The 27,921-nt window shown below is 37.1% G+C and overlaps 2 protein-coding genes across 4 annotated transcripts in view; one reads left to right on the forward strand and one right to left on the reverse strand.

The window, feature by feature from the left end:
• Positions 1–13,688, reverse strand: part of Pepck1 (Phosphoenolpyruvate carboxykinase 1) — a 29,804-nt gene extending 16,116 nt beyond the window's left edge. Inside the window, exon 1 of the mRNA XM_022062565.2 lies at positions 13,465–13,688. Within this exon, the coding sequence (XP_021918257.1) occupies positions 13,465–13,484 (20 nt within the window). The 5' untranslated portion in view covers positions 13,485–13,688. The remainder of the gene's footprint in view (positions 1–13,464) is intronic.
• LOC110829147 (PHAF1 protein CG7083) lies at positions 11,016–27,136 on the forward strand. 3 transcript variants are annotated; one of them, XM_022062567.2, is made up of 13 exons: positions 11,017–11,079; positions 12,375–12,556; positions 16,525–16,733; positions 16,987–17,069; positions 17,294–17,377; positions 17,466–17,530; positions 17,625–17,784; positions 19,355–19,571; positions 19,749–19,960; positions 20,163–20,245; positions 21,612–21,717; positions 22,426–22,572; positions 23,614–27,136. In XM_022062567.2, exons 3-13 carry the CDS (start codon positions 16,670–16,672, stop codon positions 23,680–23,682), a joined length of 1,290 nt encoding a protein of 429 aa, XP_021918259.1. In that variant the 5' UTR covers positions 11,017–11,079; positions 12,375–12,556; positions 16,525–16,669; the 3' UTR covers positions 23,683–27,136. The 3 variants fall into 3 exon arrangements, with proteins under 3 accessions (XP_087199110.1, XP_021918259.1, XP_087199109.1); XM_087342983.1 differs by having other exon boundaries at positions 11,018–11,079; positions 17,487–17,530; XM_087342984.1 differs by lacking the exon at positions 16,525–16,733 and having other exon boundaries at positions 11,016–11,079.
• The last annotated feature ends 785 nt before the right edge of the window (positions 27,137–27,921 follow it).

The raw sequence follows: 27,921 nt of genomic DNA on the forward strand, positions 1-27,921 counted from the left end.
TGTACCATCTGCTGTAAGATTTACAAACTGTACATTCTGTTCAAAACGTATTTATGAGTCGTATGATTCTCATATTAAATAATGATTATTTCCTACAGAGCATTAACCAACTCATCTTTTCAGTGGGGACGCGTTGTGTTTTATTTGTGGTACGAACTGAATTTTTAATATTATTTATCCAAGAGATGATAAAGTTGCGTCATATTGTGATAAATATATATTTGTTTAAATCTTGTCAGTCTAATCACAATAAAATTCCTATTAAATATTACCATAATTAACATTTAAATATCTAAAATATATTAAATGATATTTTCTATCGAAATGTTCGATTTACATTAGAACATCACTTTTTACACGACATGTTTCAGTTCCTAAAGAACCATCTTCAGGTGTATAAAATTATATAAACTTAAATATAATTTCTTAAATGCAACTTTTTAGTCAGCTTTTTTATTCAAAACGTTAATATAATTCCATTACAAAATGTACAACACGCCATTAACCTTGAAAACTCAAGCGAACAAACACATTGGATCAGAACCCTTCAAAATTTACATTCGCTAATCTGCTTACGAAATTCCGCGGCGTTTAAGGAACGCGGAGGATTGTTACCGAGTGATCCATTCTTCGGGCCTCGCGACCGAAATTTTGTACGCATTTCTCGCCTCTGGAATTCGTGCTAAACTCCCGGTCAACCACATACTTTATGATTTGGTCATCCTAATGGTATTTGATGAAGGGTATAAATTATGGAGCTCCTCATTATGCATTTTTCTCCATTCTGCTGTAAGTTCATCCCTCTCAGGTAAAAATATTATCCCCAGCACCTTGTTTTCAAACACCCTTAATCTGTGTTTCTCCCTTCAAGTGATTCAAATAGGTGAATTATTTCAGAAGGGGTTGTTTCGAAACAAATCTTCTTGCCTGTGTAGTCGGTATTTTACTGCTGCAGTGGTCTTATTGACAAGTCACCAACTAGCCTCCGTTCATCGAACAGTGGAATAAACCACGAAACTTCCTTCGATTTTATCAAACATCTGTTTTTGGTGTCGTGAGATGCCACATGTAATAAACATTATTTTCAGACCATGTTAAAGTGCATCTGTCTTGTGAGCGAGGATCGAATCTTGTTCCCGAGGAACATTACATAGTGGCTTCTGAAAAATGTGTGTTGTTCCGAAAATGGTCGTCTTCCGCCCCAGAATGTTTACCGGGGTTGCTATCCAAGTTCTTTGAAATGATCTTGATAAGCTTCTAGTTGCAGAATGATTGTCGCTGTCACTTTTAATTTTGTTACATCACATCCTCTGCTCTGGTCGGGTTCAGAATTGATTCTGGGATAAGTATTTTAGGCGATTCGTCGAAATATCTGGGATTAACAGAAAATTTCTGGGCTTACGTCACGATGAAGATGGCTGGCTTTTGGATTAAGTGTCGTGTCGTCCGGTAGAGGTTTACTGACGTTTCAGAGGTCCTTGTTGCCCCCATTATCAGGGCGAAGAATATCGCTCACCGCCGTGGTAAAACCACATGTGGCCCTTTGACCAGTCCTGTCCCGGAGGGAGAAGGGATGGCGGGTCACGTACCTCGAGATAACCCGCAATTTTTTTTTATTAATCGTTGCGTCATTTTTCGTGCCTTCGCGCGTCAGAAGTGACGTCACTGATGTCGATGACGTTTGTTACGTCATATTCGTGATAATAAAAGAGTAGTTACTGAAATATTCCGTAAAAAAAATAACAATTGAAATTGTAACGTATTTAAGTAATCAAAAGCCCAATGTTTACTACACGTACCATCTGCTTTTAATATTAAATAATTCTGTATTTTTGCCCACAGAGTGTATTCATGTGTTTCATATGATTCTCAGAGATTATTTCGTTCAGTATTGTAGTTTATTTGAGGTATTTAAGTGGGCTGATGCCCTAGAATTTATTCTGGCAACAAAAAAGTATCGAGAGTCTCCTTCGATAAAGTTGAATAATCGACTGCAACACAAAAATGGGTCGAATGTGAGGTTAAGTGTCGCGTTACTACTCAGACCTACTTCCTGCAAAGCGGAAGACTTAGAAATTATAGTAAACAACTGAAGAACAAAGCCCACACGCTTATCATGAACTATCGGACCCGGTACGATATATAATTTTTAAATAAGAAAGCAGACGCTTATGAGTAGTGACACACTTAAGTCGTATGTCGGTATATGAAGTGATTGGCCGAACCACTGTCGAAACAAGAGCGTTCTAGTTGATTCTAAAGGCCAAAATAAATTAAGTTCCTGACGTGAATGAGGTTTGAAGTTTTCACGGTGGTAAATATGGTCTTTTGGGTTGTAATACCGTGTGGACTTGAAGGTAGATACCAACGTTTCGTAAGAACATACTGCTTCCCTTTTCAGGGCTGAAACTAACACAATTTTTTTTTAAATAATTTGATTCCATTTCGTGATGTTTAATGAGATGCAAGGATTTATGTATTTTATTATTAAACAAAATTCTCTTCCAAAGTGGAATACCTAAATCAACATCTTTCAAAGTTTGACATTTAATCCTTTATAGCCCAGTGGTAATTATATGCACCACCTTCTTAGAAGATTACTTATGAACTTTGTATGATTCTCATAATATGCAGCGATTATTTCTCTAGACAGAATTGACCAACTGGTGTTTGTAACGGAGACACATGGTGTTTTCTTTGAGGTGGGAACTACATTTTTAAAATGTTATTTAGATTAACTTTGTGTTCCAAAGGGTTAAGTATGCAGTCGCGCGATCTCTGTTAAATTGGTTGCACAATGTGACGCTCTGGCCTCTGGACGAAACCTCTAGCATTGACGCAATGGAAAGATTTGTAGTTAACTGTTACTAAGTAGCGGATTCCGATTTGGCCCTGTTAAATCTTAAATACATAAACAACGTAAGATACTGTTTCTTTGTACTGGATTCTTTGAATGGACGCATAAGAAACAGGCAGCTTCATTAAGCCACCTTACTCGGCTGGTAGCCCGAGAAAAAATTATTATTGTCGCCGTGAAAGCTTCGGATCATGCAGACAGCTTGTGGTCTAAGTTGTACTCTAATTAATTAAAAGTCAGTAGGACAAAAGATATTTTTCTCTTGGCTACGGGCTCTATGGTCCATTGAGTTTCCTTCTGTCCAGTCGGATATTACAGCTTTATGGGTGTGACCGGGTTTGCTTGTAATGTGACGTTTCGTATCATCTCTTATCGGAGCTGTGCTGATAGATAGAGGATTGATAATAGATCGATAAAGTACAATCAAACGTCGTCTTCCTGCTTCGTGTTTTTCATCGTTTTACTCAGTCCGTCCAGGGAAATTCCATGATAGTACATTCCATTATATGAGTGACAACCTACTTTTTATTATTTATTTATTTTACTTATTTACAGATTAACGACGCTTTTTAGTAGCTCAGATTATATAGCGTTTAATGAGAGGATGCAGAAGGAAGCGGTCGTGGTCTAATTTAAGCAGATCTAAAATTCGTGTTCTTTACATCTTGTAATAAATTATGATAACAGTCTTATTATTATTATTAATATTATTTATTATTGACTGCAAATGGGTTTTTACCCGGTGGCAGTGACCTACAATAAGACAATAAGACACAACAGAACAATGAGACACAACAAAACAATAAGACAACAGAACAATGAGACAACAAAACAATAAGACACAACAAAACAATAAGACAACAGAACAATGAGACACAACAAAACAATGAGACAGAACAAAACAATGAGACACAACAAAACAATAAAACACAACAAAACAATAAGACACAACAAAAACAATAAGACACAACAAAACAATAAGACACAACAAAAACAATAAGACACAACAAGAACAATAAGACATAACAAGAACAATAAGACACAAGAAGAACAATAAGACACAACAAAAACAATAAGACACAACAATAACAATAAGACACAACAAAAACAATAAGACACAACAAGAACAATAAGACACAACAAGAACAATAAGACACAACAAAAACAATAAGACACAACAAAACAATAAGACACAACAAAAACAATAAGACACAACAAAACAATAAGACACAACAAAAACAATAAGACACAACAAGAACAATAAGACACAACAAAACAATAAGACACAACAAGAACAATAAGACAACAAAAACAATAAGACACAACAAAACAACACACCACACTCAAAATAAAACAACTTATAAGATTACAGTGAAAATACTGTGACATTTTAACTTTTAACTTTGTCAACAAAGCCCATTCAGAGGTGTAGGTAGGATGTGTGCTGCCTGTTCAAAAAGAGACCCAGTAATCAATCAGTAGTTAAACACTTTGTGCGCATACTAACCTGGATGATACAAACATTTGAAGACTTTGTGTATTAAACGACTGTTTTGTGTAATGATTCATATTTAATGCTTAGAAAGACAATTATTGCGTGTACATTACATTTCTGTAGTAGAATTGTACAGGTGTACTTTCTTCACCTTTTACATGATCTCAGCGCTTTTCGTTTTTAGACAGTAAATCAAAAAGGGGATGATCGAAGGACGTATATTTGAACGTCACATTATCAAATAGTTTACTATTATGAACTCAAGGCTACCTGCGGTTTGTTCAGCATTTTGCTACTCATGAAGAAAGGCCTCGAAGGATTTGTTTTCGTTTTCGGAATTCTCCCATAAAGAGTTAAAACGTTTAAGAAAAAACGAGGACCAAGATTCATAGTTTTTGTACACACAGGGCGAACTTTCCTTCAGAGGCAGAACGTACACTTTTCAGTTGAGACGACATAAAATGTCACGACAAGTGTTTGTAATGAAGCCTTGTGAATGTCAAGTCATTGCAGTTTGTTTATTTTGAGAAACACGACGAGAATGCGTGATCTATGTTAAAGGCACTCCCCCACATTAATGTAAGTTAAATTTATGGACAACGCAAAACATAACCCTGTTTACGAATTAAGGACTGTGGAAATCAGTCAGGAAGCCATTTTGTAACCAACTGTTATGACCCTCCTGTAGAATTTGGCTCAGGGATGTTTTAATTTTATCAGTACAACCGACGGATGTCAACTGGTCCAGAATAACGTGTTTCACTAGGTAATCTCGAACGAAGGTGTAAGTTTATAGCTGAGAGGAAATTAAAAGAATTACAGGAAGAGTGGTGAGAGTTAACATAATCAGTTACTGAAACTTCTAGTCATGAATCAGTAGAGGTAGCCAAAACCCCGGTGTGAATAAGTGTCTGGAAAGCTTTTTTGTAACTATATACCTTCATGCTAAACTTGGTGGCTGTTGAAACAGAGAGGTCATGGAGTTCGAATCCCGTTCGGGGCCTGTAGGCAAATACAGCTGGGTTATGTAGCGACTGTGCCGCTAGGACTAGGAAGCGGAAAGGTCGTGCGAACCACCGGCACAGCCGCTAAACAGCCTCAGGACAGATGTTATCGCAAATTATTTCCTCCATGTTTGAGCCACGATATATTTTGCGTTTTGAACATGCGCCTGTTTTTTCAGCAGGTCGTAATTGAATTATTTCGTAAACTTTGGTCTATTGAAGTGATAATACGTGAACTTGCTAGGTAATCTTTGTACACAAGGCAGAAATACATGTTGACTGATGTAACATGCAATTCATGCAGTGCGGATAATTCTGGATGACAACGTCTCTCTCGTTTGGCCAAGAAATGTCTTGATTTTTTTGTAACTCATTTGTGTATCATCTTTAGCACAGGAGACCCTACACTTTGGTAAAAGATGTGCCAATTAAAACATGATCCAACTACAATCAGAAATTAAATTGGAAACAGGTCCAACCCCGTGTTGTCGTAGACTCTCGTGACCTACTCCTTCGCAGTCAAGGTCATCTTTGTTGCTAGGCCGCTGCTCACACCATTGCGAAAAAGCTGTGTACATACGAAACAAGTGTTTTTACGAACCTAACGTGTGTTTATCCTCGAATATTGTAATACTTTATATGAAAATCGTTTGCTGCTGTCCTTGAAGAATTTCACAGTGCGTAATCTGACAAGGAAGTACAGAATAATTTAGATTAATCTGGGTATAGGCTATTCCTGTATAAGGCTTCTTCCTGGGATGTTGGCCGACGTTTCAGAGGTATTTACCGCTGATGGTAGTAACAAATTACATGGCGCAACTCTTCAGAAGACAGCCATCAACATTCTCGTCGCCTTGAGAACGTGACACCTCACCGGTGATATTTATGTTAATTTGCGTGACCTCAAGCATCACTACGCCATATGATTATTTTAATTTTTGTTGAAAATTAGGATGAAATGAAAACGTTTATATCGTTAAGTTCGTCTAAAAAAATTAGCATTTTTTTTAAACTGAAATCAGAAAGAAATGGGTGGTGTATTTAGCATGCATGGAATAAATTACTTGAATTGTTTGAATGTCTTCAGTCCGGAAAATTAGGAGGGAAGAAAATATTTGGAAGACGTAGGGGCAGAAGGGAGAATAATATTTGAATACATAATAAATACGATGTGATGGTGTGGATTTGATTAATGTCGCTCAAGGTAGGGCCCATTGTTGGGTTGTCATGAAACGCGGTAATGAATTTTGGAGTTCCATAAAAGGCGAAAAATGTCTTGATTAGCGGTGGGACTGTAGACACTGCGCGCACGAGCGGTTCGTGCCGCATTGATGGAACGCACTGGTTCAGTATGAAACTTTTCAAGGTCATTCGAAGTACCATTTTCTCACGCATATACATAGAGAAGTGTATGAATCTGAGTGGCATTACACACATCATTTAGAGGTCATGGATATGTCAAGGTCACGTATAAGTCACATTATATACTCAGTGCATAGTTTGTGTTGGGATAGATTTCGTTAGGTTAGGTTAAGTTTGGTTAGGTTACGTTGGATTAGGTTAGGTTAGGTCAGGTCAGATCAGTATGTTGGATTAGGTTAGGTTATGTGCCAGATAGAGGTCTTTAAAATACTCAAGGTCATATATTTTCATGCTTAATTCTGCCAAATGGTAAATACCTTGTTGACCATACTCATGTCTAAATGAGGCTACGTATAGGTCAGGGTCATATGGAAATCACAAGATCGGCACACTAGTTAGCCAGATATAAGTATTTAAATTCCTCAAGGTCATATATTTTCTCGCTTATTTTTACCAACCGTAAATACTTGGTTGACGATACTCATGTCAAAATGAGGTCACGTAAACGTCAAGGTCATATGGATGTTACTACAAAATCGGCCCACTAGTTTCCCAGATACGGGTCTCTAAAATTCTCAAGGTCATATATTTTCACGCTTATTTCTGCCAAACCGTAAATACCTGGCTGACGATACTCACGTCAAAATAAGGTCACGTAAAGGTCAAGATCATATGGAAGTCACAACAAGATCGGCCCAATAGTTTGCGAGATACATATTTTTAAAATTCTCAAGGTCATATATTTTCTCGCTTATTTCTGCCAAACCGTAAATACCTGGTTGATTATACTCATGTCAAAACGAGGTCACGCAAAGGTCAAGATCATATGGAAGTCACAACAAAATCGGCCCAATAGTTTGCGAGATATAGTTCTTTAAAATTCTCAAGGTCATATCTTTTCTCGCTTATTTCTGCCAAACCGTAAATACCTGGTTGACCATACTCATGTCAAAACGAGGTCACGTGAAGGTCAAGATCATATGGAAGTCACAATAAGATCGGCCCAATAGTTTGCGAGGTACAGTTCTTTAAACTTCTCAAGGTCATATCTTTTCTCGCTTATTTCTGCCAAACCGTAAATACCTGGTTGACCATACTCATGTCAAAATGAGGTCACGTAAACGTCAAGGTCATATGGATGTTACTACAAAATCGGCCCACTAGTTTCCCAGATACGGGTCTCTAAAATTCTCAAGGTCATATCTTTTCACGCTTATTTCTGCCAAACCGTAAATACCTGGCTGACGATACTCACGTCAAAATAAGGTCACGTAAAGGTCAAGATCATATGGAAGTCACAACAAGATCGGCCCAATAGTTTGCGAGATACATACTTTTAAAATTCTCAAGGTCATATCTTTTCTCGCTTATTTCTGCCAAACCGTAAATACCTGGTTGACCATACTCATGTCAAAACGAGGTCACGTGAAGGTCAAGATCATATGGAAGTCACAACAAGATCGGCCCAATAGTTTGCGAGGTACAGTTCTTTAAACTTCTCAAGGTCATATCTTTTCTCGCTTATTTCTGCCAAACCGTAAATACCTGGTTGACCATACTCATGTCAAAATGAGGTCACGTAAACGTCAAGGTCATATGGATGTTACTACAAAATCGGCCCACTAGTTTCCCAGATACGGGTCTCTAAAATTCTCAAGGTCATATCTTTTCACGCTTATTTCTGCCAAACCGTAAATACCTGGCTGACGATACTCACGTCAAAATAAGGTCACGTAAAGGTCAAGATCATATGGAAGTCACAACAAGATCGGCCCAATAGTTTGCGAGATACATATTTTTAAAATTCTCAAGGTCATATCTTTTCTCGCTTATTTCTGCCAAACCGTAAATACCTGGTTGACCATACTCATGTCAAAATGAGGTCACGTAAAGGTTAAGATCATATGGAAGTCACAACAAGATCGGCCCAATAGTTTGCGAGGTACAGTTCTTTAAAATTCTCAAGGTCATATCTTTTTTCGCTTATTTCTGCCAAACCGTAAATTCCTGGTAGACCGTACTCATGTCAAAACGAGGTCACGTAAAGGTCAATATCATATGGAAGTCACAACAAGATTGGCCCAATAGTTTGCCAGATACATGTTTTTAAAATTTTCAAGGTCATATCTTTTCTCGCTTATTTCTGCCAAACCGTAAATACCTGGTTGACCATACTCATGTCAAAACGAGGTCACGTAAAGGTCAAGATCATATGGAAGTCACAACAAGATCGGTCCAATAATTTGCGAGATACAGTTCTTTAAAATTCTCAAGGTCATTTCTTTTCTCGCTTATTTCTGCCAAACCGTAAATACCTGGTTCACCATACTCATGTCAAAACGAGGTCACGTAAAGGTCAAGATCATATGGAAGTCACAACAAGATTGGCCCAATAGTTTGCGAGATACAGTTCTTGAAAATTCTCAAGGTCATATCTTTTCTCGCTTATTTCTGCCAAACCGTAAATACCTGGTTCACCATACTCATGTCAAAACAAGGTCACGTAAAGGTCAAGATCATATGGAAGTCACAACAAGATCGGTCCAATAGTTTGCGAGATACAGTTCTTTAAAATTCTCAAGGTCATATCTTTTCTCGCTTATTTCTGCCAAACCGTAAATACCTGGTTGACCATACTCATGTCAAAACGAGGTCACGTAAAGGTCAAGATCATATGGAAGTCACAACAAGATCGGTCCAATAATTTGCGAGATACAGTTCTTTAAAATTCTCAAGGTCATTTCTTTTCTCGCTTATTTCTGCCAAACCGTAAATACCTGGTTCACCATACTCATGTCAAAACGAGGTCACGTAAAGGTCAAGATCATATGGAAGTCACAACAAGATTGGCCCAATAGTTTGCGAGATACAGTTCTTTAAAATTCTCAAGGTCATATCTTTTCTCGCTTATTTCTGCCAAACCGTAAATACCTGGTTCACCATACTCATGTCAAAACAAGGTCACGTAAAGGTCAAGATCATATGGAAGTCACAACAAGATCGGCCCAATAGTTTGCGAGATACAGTTTTTTAAAATTCTCAAGGTCATATATATTCTCGCTTATTTCTGCCAAACCGTAAATACCTGGTTGACCATACTCATGTCAAAACGAGGTCACGCAAAGGTCAAGATCAGATGGAAGTCACAACAAAATCGGCCCAATAGTTTGCGAGATACAGTTTTTTAAAATTCTCAAGGTCATATCTTTTCTCGCTTATTTCTGCCAAACCGTAAATACCTGGTTGACCACACTCATGTCAAAACGAGGTCACGTAAATGTCAAGATCATATGGAAGTCACAACAAGATTGGCCCAATAGTTTGCGAGATACAGTTCTTTAAAATTCTCAAGGTCATATCTTTTCTCGCTTATTTCTGCCAAACCGTAAATACCTGGTTGGCAAAATGATGTCACATAAACGTGAAGGTCATATGGAAGTCACGAAACCAAGCGGACATTCCTCTGCCCTCGTGATTAAGGACAGTGCGTTGTGGAGGCGTTTTAGGAACATCGAGGAAAAGATTCGCAGGTCTTTTTTGAACGCCGGCTTTCCTTGGTACTGAGTGGTCATTATCACGCTTATCTCGTTTTGGGTTGGGTTCAGCACGCGGGACATTCAGCCCGTAGCCATTCACTGTGCTATCTGAGTTTCGGAACGTTATTTTTTCTTGCTTCTAAGGTAATATTCGTGAGCTTACGTTGCCAGTCAGATGGTCTATGCATCAAACTGACATGGCACTTGGCAAGAACTGCAGTCAACAGTATCGGCAGACAACTAACAAGCTAAACCCACATCCTGAGACCTAGGTAACATTTTCAGTGTGAACAGCTGATCAGTTGAGTATGGTCAGGGTTTGCTGGTTGCTTTTTGAATCTCGGCCAGTGGAACGCTTGTGCTTCGAACCAGAAGAACATCATAATCAAGGGTTTAAACATATTCAAGGGTTCGAAGGCGACGTTTCATAGAATAATATTTTTGACGTTCGAGTATAAGACGCCGTATTAACTGCTGAGGTAATTGAATTGTATTATTGTGAAAGTAAATGGGAAGCAGCCGTGGCCTATTTTAAGGTAACATTACGGCAGTTACTTGGAGAGAATAAAAATTATAAAACTCTTAAATAAGAATTTGTAATTATGATTGTATTTCTCTTGAAAATTTTACATTCGCAGTTCCATTAAATATGAATTTCGCGTGGTCACCATATTATTGCTTGACAGTTTACAAATGTATGACGCCCAACAGAATTTGGACGTTTTTTCTAAGATACTTTTTCTTTCTAGGGCCTACGTTATGTGGCAATAATGTCGCTCCCACCTCAGACGTTCGCACGGCCGTCGTGTCGTGGTATTATTGATGGTAAGAAATTAGAAGGTGCAAAGGTGAGGTGATTGCGAGTGGCATAATTTCATACCAAGTTTCACCATAGTAAGCCAGTTTGTTCAAAGTTAATACCGGGGCACAAATAATCGGGCATACCAACATGATTCCATATACATATATTCCATTACAAAATAAGGAACAAATATCTATCCCGGAAAATTTAGATATCTAAGATGGCTGTCTTCTGGCTTGTAACGTCGTGTAGTCTGGTAGAAGTTTAACAGCGTTTCAGAGGTCCTTGCTGCCTCCATCATCAGTGTATTACAATTCAGAAGAGAGCTATCCTCGGACTCACCGCCGTGAAAACCTCAAATCCAATCTTACATATTTTGTCGATCTAAACATGTGGAAACAAACAGAATTTGCATCACATCAGCATATTGCAAATCCGCAATGAATCTTCGCTCCATTTTGAAATAAAGAAAAGCGATAGGTGTGATCAAGAAGCCGCTGTAGTTTTCCTATTGTATTGTTTTGCTTGTTAACTCCAGGATCTGGTGGTGACCATGACACCAGGCAGCTGTTTGTGTTAGATGTATGGCGTATGGCGTCTTTATCTGTGATCTCCTGAACCCGTTGATCCAATATACGTACATTATCATCATACAAACTGAAAGCTCCCTGGACTCACTGATCTTACTGAGTGCGCTTTCTAGTGCTGTTTTTTTTTCCTTTTCGAATTACCACAGGGACGAACGCTCTGAAAAACGAAGATGGAAAGTCTTCTGTCTTATTTTCATTCTTCATTGCTACTCCGTACAGTGGAACACAGCAGAGTCGAGCGTTGTTAGCCAGTTTGTTGAGGCTTACGCTCCTCGCGAGCTTTCTGCTTAGCCAGTTAGTTGAGGCTTACGCTCCTCGCGAGCTTTCTGCTTAGCCAGTTAGTTGAGGCTTACGCTCCTCGCGAGCTTTCTGCTTAGCCAGTTAGTTGAGGCTTACGCTCCTCGCGAGCTTTCTGCTGCGTTCCCGTGTTCGGAGTACCATTGAACCAGGAAAAGTAAGACAAATACTTTTTTTTGTTCGTGTTTTGCTGAGCTGTGACATACTTCTCCTGCCAGATATTTCTGATATTACACAACGGGTATTAAAGAAACTGGTTTCAGGTCGTAATCTTTCGAACACAGGTCATGAGTTCGAATCCCGATCGGGGCATGTCCGAATTTTTAGTTGTTCTCTCAGCCAAGCAGAAATTTTAAGAGTATTGGCCTTAGTTTTTGCCGAACATGTCTATTAAGTGCTAACTGCATGTTGCTTTTTGTTGTCCTGTACAGGTGTAGGCATCGGAAAGGTGCCGTCTTGTGAGATGCTTTTAACACTGTGATGCACGAACGAATGAGAGAGAAGAAAACCGAGGAGAGAGAGTAGTGTGAGACGATAAATTTAGAGGGAGAAACAGATAAAGTTTTCGGCTGTGAAGGTTCCCAGGCAGTGTCCGATCGCCCTTCTGGTAAAGGTAGGTTGAAGAAATGGTAAGGTATTTTGAAATGGCGAAGGCAAAACGACACTTGACCAATGCGATGCGGAGAAATTATTATTAAATTGTGACGGTGGTCACTCTTGTGGCAACAGGGGCAAAGTCTGGCTGGAGTCAGACAGTCGGTTTTATATTAATGCGTCAGTTTCCGCGAAAGTATTTTTGCAATTTCATTTATTTTATAAATATATTTTCAATGCGATTTTCAGAGATGCCGATGCTATAAATTGTATTAATTTCCAACACAAAACAAGTTAATTCTCGTTAACTTTGACGGGTCACACGCCAAGCTATTAAAGTCATCTCCATTTCAGATAAGACTCAAACGTTTTCCCGAGTTTGTTTTGCAAATTTCTGTCAGTCATGTCCTTGCAAGTTTGTTGACGAAAGCAATAAACGTCAGCTTTGCGTATTGCATTAGTTGGCACACGCATTTCGTACGATCTGCCTATTTTGAAGAAGCTGATACAATTCGATTTCAGCTTTTTTTTTGTTGTTGCAAAATTAGATAAAAAGTGGGCCTATATGAAATTAAGTCCGTAAGTAGACCACCAATAAACAGTCTTAATTGAAATTCGCAAGTCGTTTGAGAGATTAAATATATGAACGGACATAAAAATACGTTGTCGTCTCATTATATATTAAATGTTTGCATTTTGCGCTTATAACAAACAAATCTATCCGGCATCATCCTGTGTCCACAGTAATTTATTTAAAATTTAAACTGCAGATAACCTATTAAAAATGAGACACTCAGGTTTTTAAGAATTCATATTTGACAGCGTTTGCATATGTTTTAAGGTTTGCAAGAAAACAACTGACCGATCCCTGTCCAATATTCGCGAACTTCGTGCATAATACGGAGCATAATCGTTTGTTTGGCTTACCGTTGTATGACGAGACTCATTTCAGCAGGCCAACGTTGGCTTCTCCCGTCTTCACTTTACTCGACGTAGAGTGGCACAACTGTCCCTTTCTGTTTTCCCGTCGGCTGTGTCGGAGGCTCTCGACTTCCCCTCGCGCTCTTGTCTAGACAGCAACGACTCTTAATTAAAATAAAACACGAAGGATGTAGCAGTGAGAATGAAGACTTATCTTCACAGAGAACAGAAATGTTCTGATTCAGAGAAAACTCACAAGTAAACCAAAGGCGTTAACAAATCATGGACGACTCACGTGGTAACGTATAAAGGCACTCTCTTCTTCTTCTTCTTTTATCAAGGTCGCTTTTATTTCGCTCTGTTCTGTGGTTGATGATAACGCTGTCGAACGCACGGGCCTTGACCACAAAATCACCGGGATCGTGGGTTCAAATCTCTACTCGACGCGTGGATATATTTTGTTGTCTTGTGCAGATAGAAGTCTCCAAGGAGTCTCACTAAATGTCCAAAAGGTTTCGAAAATCTGCTGGAAAAAGAATCTTCAGAAATGTCAACGCTCAGAGTGGACGTCAACTCGAAAAAAAAACAGCTGGGCCCTGTGCCACGTGTTGATAATACAGAGTGTGGCAGAGAAGACTTTTAATTTGTGAACAAATTCTGTTTCATTTAGTAAATAATGTAAACTGGAACATTAACATGTAACAGCAATTTTGGAAATTAAGTGTGATACATTTACTATCAATTTTTGACAACAATGCAGCGATGCACTTTTGTTGGCGCTTAGTGAAATCGTCCATTACTCAATGTGACAGGCTTATCTGATATTGGCCTTGAAGTATTTATAGCCTTATATCTTCCCCACTTCTCTCATTGTTGTATACTACACAACTTCAAAACGTCAGTCTTTTCTGCCGGATGGAAGATATGTTGACATATCTGCAGTGTTATTATAATAATTTACGTGAAATGTTCTAATTTCTTGCGGATTTTGTAACAAGACAAAACACAAATAAGATATGAGATATGCAGTATCAGATAACGTCGCGGCAGAGTGGTTCGCACTCCTGCTTCGTATTCTGGTGGTCTCGGTTTTAAATCTCGGTCCCGGAGACAGGCTGTCGTAAATATTTCGTAGTTTTCCTCAGTCCTTGCCGCGACAGCACCTTAAATTAGGACAGTAACACTTTCTTCCATATTTTTACATCATTAAATTATTACGTTTCTGTAAAAATGTTCTTAATTTATATTCCCAGCCTTTCGTCGTCATAAATGTCTTTGCATTCCACGTGGTAACTCATAACTTTAACCTAAGACAAGTTGTTTGTACTTTACTTTTCTGTCTGACCGTTTTCATCTAAGCAAGCCATTTCCCATTTATTGTCAACAGTAGTCGCCATCTTTACTTAAATCTTGCTTTATTAGCCAATATTATGGCACACATTTCTCCTAGTATTTCTTTAGCGCACGTTCACATTTTTTTATTTGCTAATGAATGCCCCAATTTTATGCCAATTTAAAGTATAAGTTTAAAGGAGTTATGTATGGATCGCACGAAAACGATGAAGTTGTAACAAGTGTTTCCTGTTGACGCGTCACGGAAACTCAAATGTTATTTTGACGTTTGATATGTTTACAGAGGTTTAAGACAGAGGCGCTCGCATCAGTCTGTAGTGTAGGTTACTGACTTACCCACGATTGCCACAAGGAACAAGTCGGAGTCATCGCCTTCATTTGATTTCGCTTGCAAGGCAGAGATGGCGCCAGTATCGATTGCCAGTAGCGCTGTTTACGTCATGTTTCGACTGCCGGAATTGGCTTTGGTCTTGTCTTAAAACAAAGGAAAATTTCGTCTTCAGCATCCGCATTCGCTTGACGTTTGAGATGAACTCAAAAAAGCTTTTATTTTTCCCCTTTCAAATTGTAAATCGTAAATGTGCCTCCACTGTTATCTCTTCTGGAAACTAGACTTAACAAGTGCCCAGTGAATACCATGTAATGAAAAAAAAACGCCGAAGAAATACGAGGACTTGTTCGAAGACAGGCCTCACACCAGTAAACCACGACATATACAGACAACTGAAACATGGAATACCGTTACGGCCCTAGGAACCCCTGGCGCCAGCCGCTGTCTCACCTGCTCAAAGCCTTCTTCCTTCTATGAAGGACAAACATCCATATCCCAAAGAAACGTTCAACTCATTTTCGAGTCGCAAAGTTCGCGTGCACTCATCAGGATCGCGGAAAGAGAAAAAGCTTTTCATTTTACGTAACTGACTGAATTAGATGGAACGATCAATAAATAGTACATAAATAGTATGCCATGATTGCGTCCTAATACAAGTCGTTATGCTCTTTACCTTCTACACACCTTTAATGCAGCTGGTCGCGACACATGAGAAAGGCGTTAAATTAGCGAATAATAAAAAAAAGATGACATTGCGGTGCAAGGACAATAGCGAGATGTACGTGTACAAGTCCATTCAACTCTCCGATGGCAAGGTGACATTGGCGTTATCATAATACTACAGCAGGTTACTGTAGCAATTCCATAAACTGCGATACTTTCTTCACATGTACAGCACATGCATTATTTATTTTACAAACATTTCAGATATGGAATCAGAAATTTTATTCAGCTTCTTAAAAATTCCTTACAATTGATGACTTTCTCGAAGCATGATTGAAAAAAAAATGTTAAAGTGTGCTCACTTCATGCAGAGCGCGTGTTGCAGAGACTCTGCTTGGAAATATCCCCTAATATCTGATCGTCGTGCCTGAAGTCATATCGTTCGCTCGTTTTGTTCTGTCTTGAACGCATTATCAGTGGCGTGATGTGTGTATGTTCAACTCAAAATTACTGTTGCCTGAAGGATGAGAATAGAATATAATTCTCCTTCTCAAGATAATAAAAGCATAATGTTGCGAGGATTAAAAACAGAAGTCATCAGTTCTGTTAGTTAGGACAAATTTAATTGTATGGATTAACTGTCGACGTAAATACACAGTGCAAGTGTGAGTACTAATATTTTCATACTCACCAGCTGTTCTTACGTCATTCGTTGACAGCTGAGAGATACAACAATCAAGATGGCGCTGTGAAGGAGCAGACAAAGGAGCTGCGTATTAAAATAAATATTTCTAGCATTTTGATTGTCATTGTGACACTGCTTTAAAAATAAAGTCATCACCTCAGTGAGTGTACATTGAAGACATGCTAGAACTTGAAGTAGTGCCAGAAAGGTCTCTAGGATGCGAACAGTGGGAGTTTATTTTAGGTAAGGTTTTTTCATATTTACGTTTATTATTTGCGTATTAATGCATTTGTTTTTAAACACTTGATTTGTGACATTCACTGAATGTTATAAAAATATTTTAATTAAATCATCATCACCTTATGAGTCCATTTGTTATTAGTGGTAGTTATATTCTTAATTGTTGCATCATACATGCAACATTACAAAATAATGTCTAGAATTATAAATAATTTGTTTCTTGGTTGTTGAAGGGTCTTCTGTATTTTACTTCTAGGAATGCACTTTTCACAGGCAGTAGCCATAATTCAGTCACAAGTGGGAATAATAAAGGGTGTTCAAGTCTTATACAGTGACATGGTAAGAATTTGTTCAAGATTTGTTTTAAGTTAGCTGAATTTTTATAAAAGTGCAGAAATTTATGATTTCTTGCTATGTGTCATGTAGATATCCTACTTGATTATGAAATTTGTCAAACTTAGGTCAATTATCTGACTTCATTCTGTATAATACATGTGACCATTGCTGGTGTATAAAGTTGCTTTGTGGAAAGGAGTTATATTTTGTGACATTGTTTGTTTCAGAATCCATTAACAGTTGATCTTGTAATAAGTTTGCCACAGGATGGTATTCGATTGATATTTGATCCAGTAGTACAAAGATTAAAGGTGAGATTGACTAGACTCTTTTTTAAGTTATTTGTACACCAGAAATTTTTACTTGTTCTCAGAAATAGTTTACATATTTTTAATATAGTATATTTACCTTTTCTTTCAGATTATAGAAATATATAACATGAAGCTTGTAAAGTTAAAATATTGGTAAGTTACTTTCTAAACAAAAAGTGAATGTGAGTCTGAATTTAGTAAGAATGATGACCTTAAAATGCTCTGATGGTGCACTTTATTGTTTTAGTGGACTGACTTTCAATTCACCAGAAGTTTTACCAAGTATTGAGCAAATTGAGCATTCATTTGGTGCAACACACCCAGGTGTTTATGACACTGAGAAACAGCTGTTTGTGTTGAACTTCCGTGGTCTCTCCTTTTGCTTCCCTGTTGAATCAAAGTTTCAGGTAAATACAAAGTTAACATTCAGCATATGTGTTCTTGGTTAATAATACCAGCGTAGCACAATGAAACAGAACTACGTAGTAAGGAGAGTAGCATAATTCCTACATTCACAATGTGATACGAATAGTGGCCATAGCATTGGATAAAACCATGAGGTCATCCATGTTTCGCTAAGAGAAAGGTTTATGAAACTGCATTTTCTTAACCTTAAGACACTGGTGTTTCATTGAGGTGCCAGATCGAAAATTTTCAACTGAATGTAGGAAGTGCCAAACAAGAATGATGAGATTTGCAGTAAAGGTGAAGTTGGCTGTAGCTTCAACCATTCTGAACCTTGTTACTAGATGGAGGTGAGTGGTTAGCATCATCTCCCAACCATTTAACTACTGTGGATAGACCACCAGTGTGAAGCTAATCACTTATTTCCACCTAATGCTAAGTTTAAGAATGTGTGGAGTTATCCCTCCACTACCCCATGTGTCTGCATGGTGTGCTTATTTAAGTAACAGACAATTTTACCTTTGTGCTGTTTATTTTGAAATCCATATCATATTCATGAAGACTGTGTGGGCAAAAAGCTGACTTACCAAACTTTACAGCAGGTGTTAGACACAGTTACCACTGCCCTATAAAGGGCGAACTTCAAACTGAGTTGCTGTGTTAGTTTTCTTGTCCATCATTGCAAATTCATCGTACATAATCATCATCGTTGCTCATTTGACGCCATGTAATCTCTGTAGCTGAATCAGCATTATTAACATTTATCATGCCAGAATAGGGTATGTGAACCTCTCTACAGCTGAGCTGCTGGACAGGCTCTAACATTTTATAATTATGCTACTACGACTCCTGGCTAACTGGACCATGAACGAAACATGATGCTTGGTTAATAAAGGTTAAATAAGCTTTGAATAAATATACATTTTTGTAGAACTGGCTTTATTGCATAACACTTAATTTTATAGCTTGTATGTTGATAAAGTTCCTTCTCTTTTGCTGTTAAGAGTATGTTGATGGTGATCCTACAGTAATAGTGAAGTATTAGTTTTATTAGACATTACATTTACTTTCACTCGTTTCCGAAGTGTTTCATATGTTCCATACATTATTAGATGGATCAACAGAAAACATTCCTTGCATCTGCTGTGAGTAACTTTCATTTGTGATGTGTTTGGGCTGTAGGTTTATTAATTTTGCTAGCACTCTAATTCATTGTGTACCTGACCTTAGCAGGAGCGTCTGAGTCTTCAACATGACTGGTTCGATGGTTTGTGATGGTGCTCACAGAAATTTTCATTGTACTTTCAAAATTTTTGTACTGTTGATATTGACAAAACCTAGATACTCCTTTGATTTCAAGTTCAAAATCACATGTCCATTTTCAGACTTTCTAATGAATCCATCCAAGTCTTTCGCCTCGTATAACATCTTATAATTCGTAAAATGGAATTTCTCGGCTAGCTGAATAACTCCGAACAGCTCGATGAACATTGTGCCATTGAGTTGGATGAGAATGGCAGTATCAGAATTTACAAATGTTGTTAAGGTCATCATTAAGGCTTCTTTTTTTAGCCAGGATATGCTCATGGTCTGGGGTCTCTTCAATTCCCAAATGGGTCATCACCTGTGGTGTCACGCACATCTGTGTATACCGGCAACAACCTTGCAGAAAGTCGTTCACCAGCACTGCCATTGTGTTGTTATCATAATCACTTGTACATGGAACGAGCTGAGGTATTGAGGGAACACCTTCACACCACAGGAATACGCCTGCATTTGTTTACAGAGGGTATGTTACATACAGTGAGAATTCTGCATTACAAATCTGTATAACAGTTCATAATTTCAATTTCTTTATGTGCATTTTACTTCTCAAGAAGGGCAGTATTATTATTATTTTCTTTCTCAAGTATACATAACTCTTTAGTGTTCAGCACTAAAACCTGCGTACTCTTATCGTTGTCAGGTTCATCTCGTATCTTGGAGCCACGCAAGCAGTGTCTAAGTCGAGAGGTTCTATTTGGGGATACATGCCAGGATGTGGCTACAGCACTTGGGGCACCTTCGCGTATATTTTATAAAGCTGAGGATAAGATGAAGATACACAGTCCCAATGCACATCGTCGCGTTGCTGCACGAAGATCTGACTTTTTCTACAACTACTTCACTCTTGGCATGGTGTGTTCATACTACTTCGTAAGAGTCGTGCTTGAAAACATACAGAGGGCTTCCTTTTATAGTAACTGAATATACTAAAAGTACAAAATGAAAACAAGATTTTCTTTATTGGAATGTGAAGTTGTATCCCATAATGCAGTTAACCTGATTCCTTGTGATGAAGTGGATGAACATCTTAATGACAATTCTTGTTTTCTTACAGGATATTCTGTTTGATGCTAAGACGCAGAAAGTGAAGAAGTTTGTCCTTCATACCAATTATCCTGGGCACTACAATTTCAATATGTAAGCACTGAATTGTGGCGTTCATGTGTTTGAAAATAATGTCTGATTTTTGAATGGTCAAAGCAAGGGTGAGAGAATTGCAGAATTGTGTTATTACTTAATAATGGGACCTGGTACTAAGACACTGGACTCTGATGGCAGTGGTCTTGTGTTCAAGATCAGCTGTATCCATTTTATTCTCTGTCTGCATCATCCCTCATGTCACAGTACCATGTGATGTGGAGTCCACATTGAGTCTGTTTGATCAGAAGTAGTAATAATCCTTTCATATGAACGCTTCCTCGAATGCAGATACCTGAAAGGTGAAGAAATGCTCAAAGATGTATTTTTTCCTGGATCGGCTATGATTAATTATGTGGATGTTGCTGCAAAATTAAGATAAATGACCAGTGTGATATGAAAATATCACTGAAGGCTTGACTGACCACTGAGTGCATTAAACGGTATGTGAGTATGAAACTGGAAGACAGTCATGATTAAGGCAATAAACACAGTCACTGTATTATTGTTTCAAAATCACATCATCCAACACTATTCTGTTATGGCGGATTGTTCTCGTGAGATCCCTCAATCTAGTCAATATTCCCAAGTTCCTTTACACATAATGGACGCTGCTGAAGACACTTGCCATTGTAAGATACAATATCAATTTTTTTGTGCTTTTAACACCATGCGTTATGCCATAATAATGGATTTTTACAGGAGAGAATATTTGAAGAAATCGAAAAATGTGTGTACGTAATATTTCCATTACATTTGCTGTTATTGTCTGTGGTTTACAATTTCTGAATGGTAATCTTTGATGCTGTCTTATAGATGGCTTAAAACAGGCATGGCAGATGGGCAGGTACCTCTGATACAAAATATGTCAAAATCGGGCTAATGGTTCTCGGATTCTGAGATGACAGCTTATAAACTGTTAAGTGGCAAGTACAGAGCTACAGCTTTCACCAAAAACAGACTGTATACAACAACGTAGAAGAATCTAGAAAGTTAAAGAAATTAATTCTGATGTGTTCTTCCACAATAATTATGAAATATCTACCCATAGGTGGAAGATGTGTAGGAATACTTCTAAAAATTTGTAACAGATATAACTACCAATGAGATCTAATTCTGATAGGGATAATGCTGATTTTTCATTCCAATCAGTTTTCTGGGGTTTTGCACCATGCGGTCTGATAGAAGTTTGTTGACATCTCCAAGGTGCTTGGTTCCTCAATCATCATTACCCTGATGATGGAGGTGGCAAGCACCTTGGAAATGTCAGTAAATTTCTACCAGACTACATGGCACAACAACCTAGAAGACAGCCATCTTCATAAACAAAGATTTTGAGATAAATTAAGCTACAGTTTTATTACAGGTACCACCGTTGTGAATTCCATCTGGCTCTTCCCCCAGATTCCAGACAGCAGCAATCTTCGGATGCTGGACAGCTTATTGATGTCTCACCTCCTGGATCTATTATGGTGAGATGCTTTTCTGTAAAGAAGTGCTACAAGTTCCCATGAGTGGAGATGTTTGCATACGTAGACACATTGCATATCTGTGTGTATGGTAATTTTATTTTACATAAGCTTTCTTAAGGGCAGAATTATCAAAATTATGTGACTGAAAATAACAAGTGCATGCACAAGAGAATGAATATAATTTTTCTAGTTTACTGCATACAAATTTATTTGCTATGCCAGACATTCATTAAGAAGGTGAAAAAGTAATTTATTTTCTGTTTTGAAAAATGAAGAGCAGAGGGTTTATTCAAATGGTCACCCATCTTACTTTTTATCCATTTCATTTTTGTGACACAGAAATAGGATAGCTGTGAGGAAAGACTTCATGTATTTAATTGCCATAAATCTGTTGTTCAACACAGGATTTTTTTCAGTGGTTCTTGGGCATTATCATTTGGTATTTACTTGTTTCAGTTTTGACTCTCTGTCCTTCCTGTGCAATAACAACTTGTATGTGGTTTTTCGTTGTTAGTTTTTCATCACATTTACCTCCGAAGTATTTACAGATATGGATTTGTTCACTGATTTAATTATGTCAGAGAGTGAAAATTAGACTCTTGTGAAATACTGATGTCTATATTATTAGAAGTGATGATAAAGAGAGTCTGGTATCTCTGAGCTCCATACAGCAGGCTGTATCTTGCTTGATTAGAGTGTATGTATCAGATCTCAGCGTACACCAAATGGGATGCCATTTCGGAGCAACTGAAGCCAAGTGAAAGACCAGTGGTACTGAACCGAGCTAGTTCAACCAACACCACGAATCCTTTTGGTTCAACATTCTGCTATGGTTACCAGGATATAATATTTGAGGTAATTAGTTGTAATGGCATTCCAAAATATGCCTACCCTACTGTCATTACAGTGAAGGGGATGTTCGTATATGCATGTTCTGGTAGATTCGAGGGGAACAAAATAATTGAATGAAAGAATGGATGACCCACAAAATCTTGCCTTTTGTGTACCCTGCAAAGCACACATTTTTGTTTGTCTTAACTTTTATTATATTGAATTATACTCTTATCTAAGAATGATCATGTCTTCTTCTTTTTCTTCTTTTTTTTTTCTCCCATCCTTCACAATTTGAGGATTAATGAAATATTATATTTACATATGTTAGATAGTGGTTTCCAGTAAATATTTTTCATGTTTAATTAACCATTTTAATGTTAAGATATTGTAGGTGCGTCATATCGTGATTTATTTAAATAGTATTAAAAATATATTAAAATTGGCCGTCAATCATAAGATTGATAAGAAAAATGAAAACTAAAAATCATTAAAAAATCAGCAAAATTCAGTAATTCAGTTAAAAAGTTTATAACATAACACCTGATGATGGCTCTATTGATAGCCGAAACATGTCGTAAATGTTCCACATGTAAATCGAGTACTCGATAAGGAACAAAAAATGATATTTTAATCTTTTAATTATCTTATATTGTGATTGACGGCCAATTTTAATATATTTTTAATACCATTTAATGTTGATGTCCCAAAATATGAAGAACCTGAATCTGAGTATACTGCAAATTTTGGTACCAAGTTTATTTAAGATTTGTTAATGGATATAGAAATTCCAATACTGGAACAAATTTGACGATGCCTGACTTCTGGTTTGAATTATTTATAAAACTGGATACTTGAATCACTGCAGACTCATTGGGACCTGTTGAAGTGCAGTCTTGTGTGTTATATCATAAAATCCTTTATAAGGTGAGGCTGACATTTTATCGTTGCCAAATAACAGAGATTATTGTCATGGGTTTTCATTATATTGAAAGCATGGAGGGCTGTGGCTTTTATAATTAACTTCAGGAAACGTGGTTTGAAGTTTGATGCTTGTGTTGCTAGGTGATGCCCAATAACTACATAGCATCTGTGACATTGTATGCTGGCGAACGTTCTGGTCCAGATGTATGACGATGGCTTTCTGCCACCTACCTCGTGCTGCAAGGAAGGTATTGGCAATTCTGACGACTTAACAGACCAGTAGAAAAATGAACATCATTTCAACATTTAAAGTCTGCAGTGTACCATTTTAGATCACAGTCTACAGCAAGGTTGTCTGTAAAATTGTGCTGCTGTGCTTGGACATCAGTATGTTAGTTATCAACACTCGTTTCCGAGACGTTGAAGGACTAGTTTAAGTTAACAGTATTGGGCAGACTGTAACAAGGACTGCTGGAATTCTTCATTGGAACATTTCTATTTTTCTGGTGGCAAACCACTCTAGGTGGCATCTTTTATAGACAACCTCATCTAGAGTAAGAATTATAAGGCTTTCAATTTCAATATAACCAACCCCTGTATTGCAGAGAAAGTTGTTGGAATTTTTCTCCTAAATATGAAAGTATAAAAAAAATTAAAGAAATAAAAAGCCCTAAAAAGACTGAATGAAGCCTGCTCGGTGTTGCTGCCATCAAGCCGTGTGGAAGATGGGTCTACTTGTGCCCTGTTCAGAAGATTATTGAATAAACTTTCGTTAATGACAGAAAAGTGAGGAAGAGCAGTTTAGAATTATCTTGCACATATGAACCATTGTACATAGCGAACATGTACACCTCTCTGTGCTTGTTGCATAACCACTATCTTGGATGTTGATCCTTTAGAAATGTTAACCCTTATACAAGTTGAAAACTATCCAACGTTATTGTGAGCTTCAGACCAGCTGTATTCACACAGGCAATGCTGGATGTCGCCATTTTATACAACTCAAAGTGTAAAGTGTAACAACTGGTTGCTCATTATTTGCAATAGGTACATTTTCTGAGTAAGCACATGGCTTAGTTATTATTTATTATTCTAATGATATCATAAAAAGTGTTTTGTTTGTGGCATAAACATTACTCCGTGCTGTGAATTTTAACAATATTTAGGCTGCTGCATGAACTATCCAAATTTAAGGAAGTTAATAAACTCTTTCGTATCATGTCCCATTTATTTATTAGTTTAGAAGTGTAAAAGTTCTTAACAACAGTTGTATTGATTATTAATTGTCATTATCATCATATATTATGCCTTAATATGAATGTGTGTGGATGTAACGTAGCTAAAAAATAATCATTTCAGGGACTTATTTCTTGTTATTGTGTGTGAACTTTAATATGTGGTGGTTATTTGTTTCCAAAATATATTTTATGTAATAGATGCTCGGTTAACCTTCTAACTGCCAATTGTGGTCTTGTAGACAGTGCAAGAGGAACTGTTTCATAAAATCTGAGTAACAGAAGAGAGATCTCTGAGTCCAAGGTGCAGAGCAGAGAATGTTGAAAATCAAATGTGTGTGATTATGCTATCTTTGAATATGTACATATATAGTGCAAACCTAACCTTGAAGCATCAACGAGATTGAAACATATAAGGACTAGTAGCACTTCATTAGCAGATAAAGGGTTAAATAAAGCACTGGGAATAACCTAATTTATTTATTTTTGTAGGATTTGAGATTTTCATAGCAGAGTGTCTGAAGATGGCTGTCTTCTGGGTTGTAGGGCTGTGTAGTCTGGTACAAGTTTACCAATGTTCCAGAGGTCCATGCTGCCTCCATCATCATCAGGGCGATGATGGAGACAGCATGGGCTCCTGAAATATTGGTAAATTTCTACCATACTACATGGTGCTACAATCCAGAAGACAGCCATTTTTATTTACTTTGTTTCTGTATTAAGGAAAATGGATGCAGTGTGTGTCAGCACTAGGTTTATGTGCTCACCTCCTTCCATATAAAAGGAGACTTATTTTGGAAATAAATATCAGAAATAATTTAATATTTATGTAAAAACATTTACTATGGTTTGATTCCTTTGGAAATGTATTTTCTAGGTGGCCTATTTCATCATATGAATAGGCTGTCCAAATAACCATTGTTTAATGGAGTTTTGATTCAAAAGTGTGAAGTATTGAAATGTTGATTTCATTTTATATCTCTTACAATAATAAGTTTTGATGAATTCTCTGGTTTGCCATTTGTTAGTGTGACATATTTGTGCACAGTGAAAGCTTTGTAAGATACATACACATATAAAGATGCCAACCATAGCTGAATAATTATCTTGCTTATTGTTTGAAATCAATAGAGTAATAATGTCTTTTGTTACTTAATACTAAGGATAACAGTCAATATTTATGTTGAAAGTGACTTCTTTAATTTTCCCATGAAACATGTCACATTAAATGGCATCCCATGTTAAAAATATTACTTTTTGTTTTAAAGGGACCATTTTGCTAATAATTGTCAATAATTTCATCATACATGAAAGTGGTGTTGGTGACTGAGAAAAAGCAAACTCCAAGTACCATTGTTATGCCATATTTGTTTGAAGGTGTACGTAGGTTCTGTGTGGATCAGGGCTTCACAGTTCAGAACCGGGAGGCATTTTTATTCTTGGTATCTTGCTGGATTCGTTTCTGTGAAATGAGTATAACTTGTAGCGTAGTATGAGTTTACTGTAGTTGTAGACCACCAACTTCATATAGGCTGGAGATGAGTGGCATCCCACAGACTGGATGTACATCACAAATGTGGGTTAAAAGACTGTTCAGATAGACTTGTCACTTAATATACCCAGATGATTGGAGTCTACTGTTTTGTGCATATGAGAATTTCTCATACTTTAATGTGTGGATCTCAGTAGTTAATTTAAATACATATAATATATCTTATACATTTTTTTGTCGGGAGGGGGGGGTTGTTAAAGTGTTTTTGTGAACAACCTGCCATGCTTTACATTAGCAGAGAGAAGAGTGAATGCTTTGAAATTAAACTAACCAAATGGAATGTGTTGGGAAATTTTTTTCCCTCTCATCATATAAAAAAACCAAAACAGAATAACTTGACTATGTTTTTAATAACTATGATATAAGATTTGCATGCAACTATTCTAAAATGATAATATGTATATACATTTGTGTCTGAAAATTGTGATGAAAAATTGCAGTGATTTTGTGTGTTCATTTAAGAGTAGAATTGTATACTGTGCGGTTGTATAGAGTAACTTCAGCTGTTGAAACACATGTGATCTGTAGACTTCATTTTGAGGGCTACTTTACTTTGCTTTGAACGTTATTATTTTATACTGTTTTTCAGGTTCACTGTTATAATGCCACGTTTCTGGCGTTTGTTTTCATTCAACTTGAAAGTTAACCTGAGCCCATGGCACTTGTGTTAGGTATTGTATTACAAAACTAGAGGCCAGTCATGTTCTGTTGGCTTGGCTATGGTAAAAACAAGTCAGGATATTTTTCAGTGAATTTTTCTAAGTTATTGGAATATGAACATGTTGTGTGCAACATGTATGTTTCAGGAGATAGAAGAGGAAGTCATATTTTGTACAAGTGACTGTTATTGTGAATTAAATATTCCCTTTGTCCCGTATATGTATTTAATGTCAAATTATGAATGATGTGAACAAGACTGGACATGGAGTAACCTTGGTTATGATGTTCGTTTATTGCAAAGACATGTAATGTTGACGGAGTGAGTAGGTATTCAGGTTACTAATCTGCACTGTCTCAAAGCCTGTTGTTGACAAAGATAAGAGTAGAGATATGTCCACAGTCATCCATTATATCTGCCTTGCATTTTGTTGAATTCAAACCATGTTGAAAAAGTACTAAAATATAAGTAATGACTAATTATTCTATATTTTCTGGATTAATTTCCCAAAATTTTACAAAGTTCAAATTGAAACTTTTTTGAAGTAGGCTTTAGCTGGTACAAACCAAATAAAATTCACCATGCAGATTTACTGTTGCCTGTCAGCACCAATTTTGATCAAAATCTGTTTGGTAAAGGGTGGTTTTGTATTTTTGTAATTTTTATCTATTTTTTTATTTATTATTGCTGAGTGGATGGGAACATTGCCACATAGTAGAAACTAGTCATGTTCTCTGTTCTACGGTGCTCAGTTCTGTAGTAAACAAAATAACCTCATAGTTTTCTTTATGTGAAATGTGGATAGATATATGGATGGACCAGTGGACTTTTCATTATGCATTCATTTCATGTTCTTTTTACACAGAGAATTTATAAATACCAGAGCACATAAAGAACATGGAAGATTATACATTTTATTGACTGGGTTTGCTTGTCATGGGAATCTCCATTTTCTCTTACGTAACTATAGAGCTCAGTATGCCAATATTCATTGTGTTGCTGTG

This window comes from Zootermopsis nevadensis, unplaced genomic scaffold (assembly GCF_977971745.1).
Source record: "Zootermopsis nevadensis isolate Lab colony 2312 unplaced genomic scaffold, Znev_1.0 Znev_ptg000004l, whole genome shotgun sequence".
Taxonomy (NCBI): domain Eukaryota; kingdom Metazoa; phylum Arthropoda; class Insecta; order Blattodea; family Termopsidae; genus Zootermopsis; species Zootermopsis nevadensis.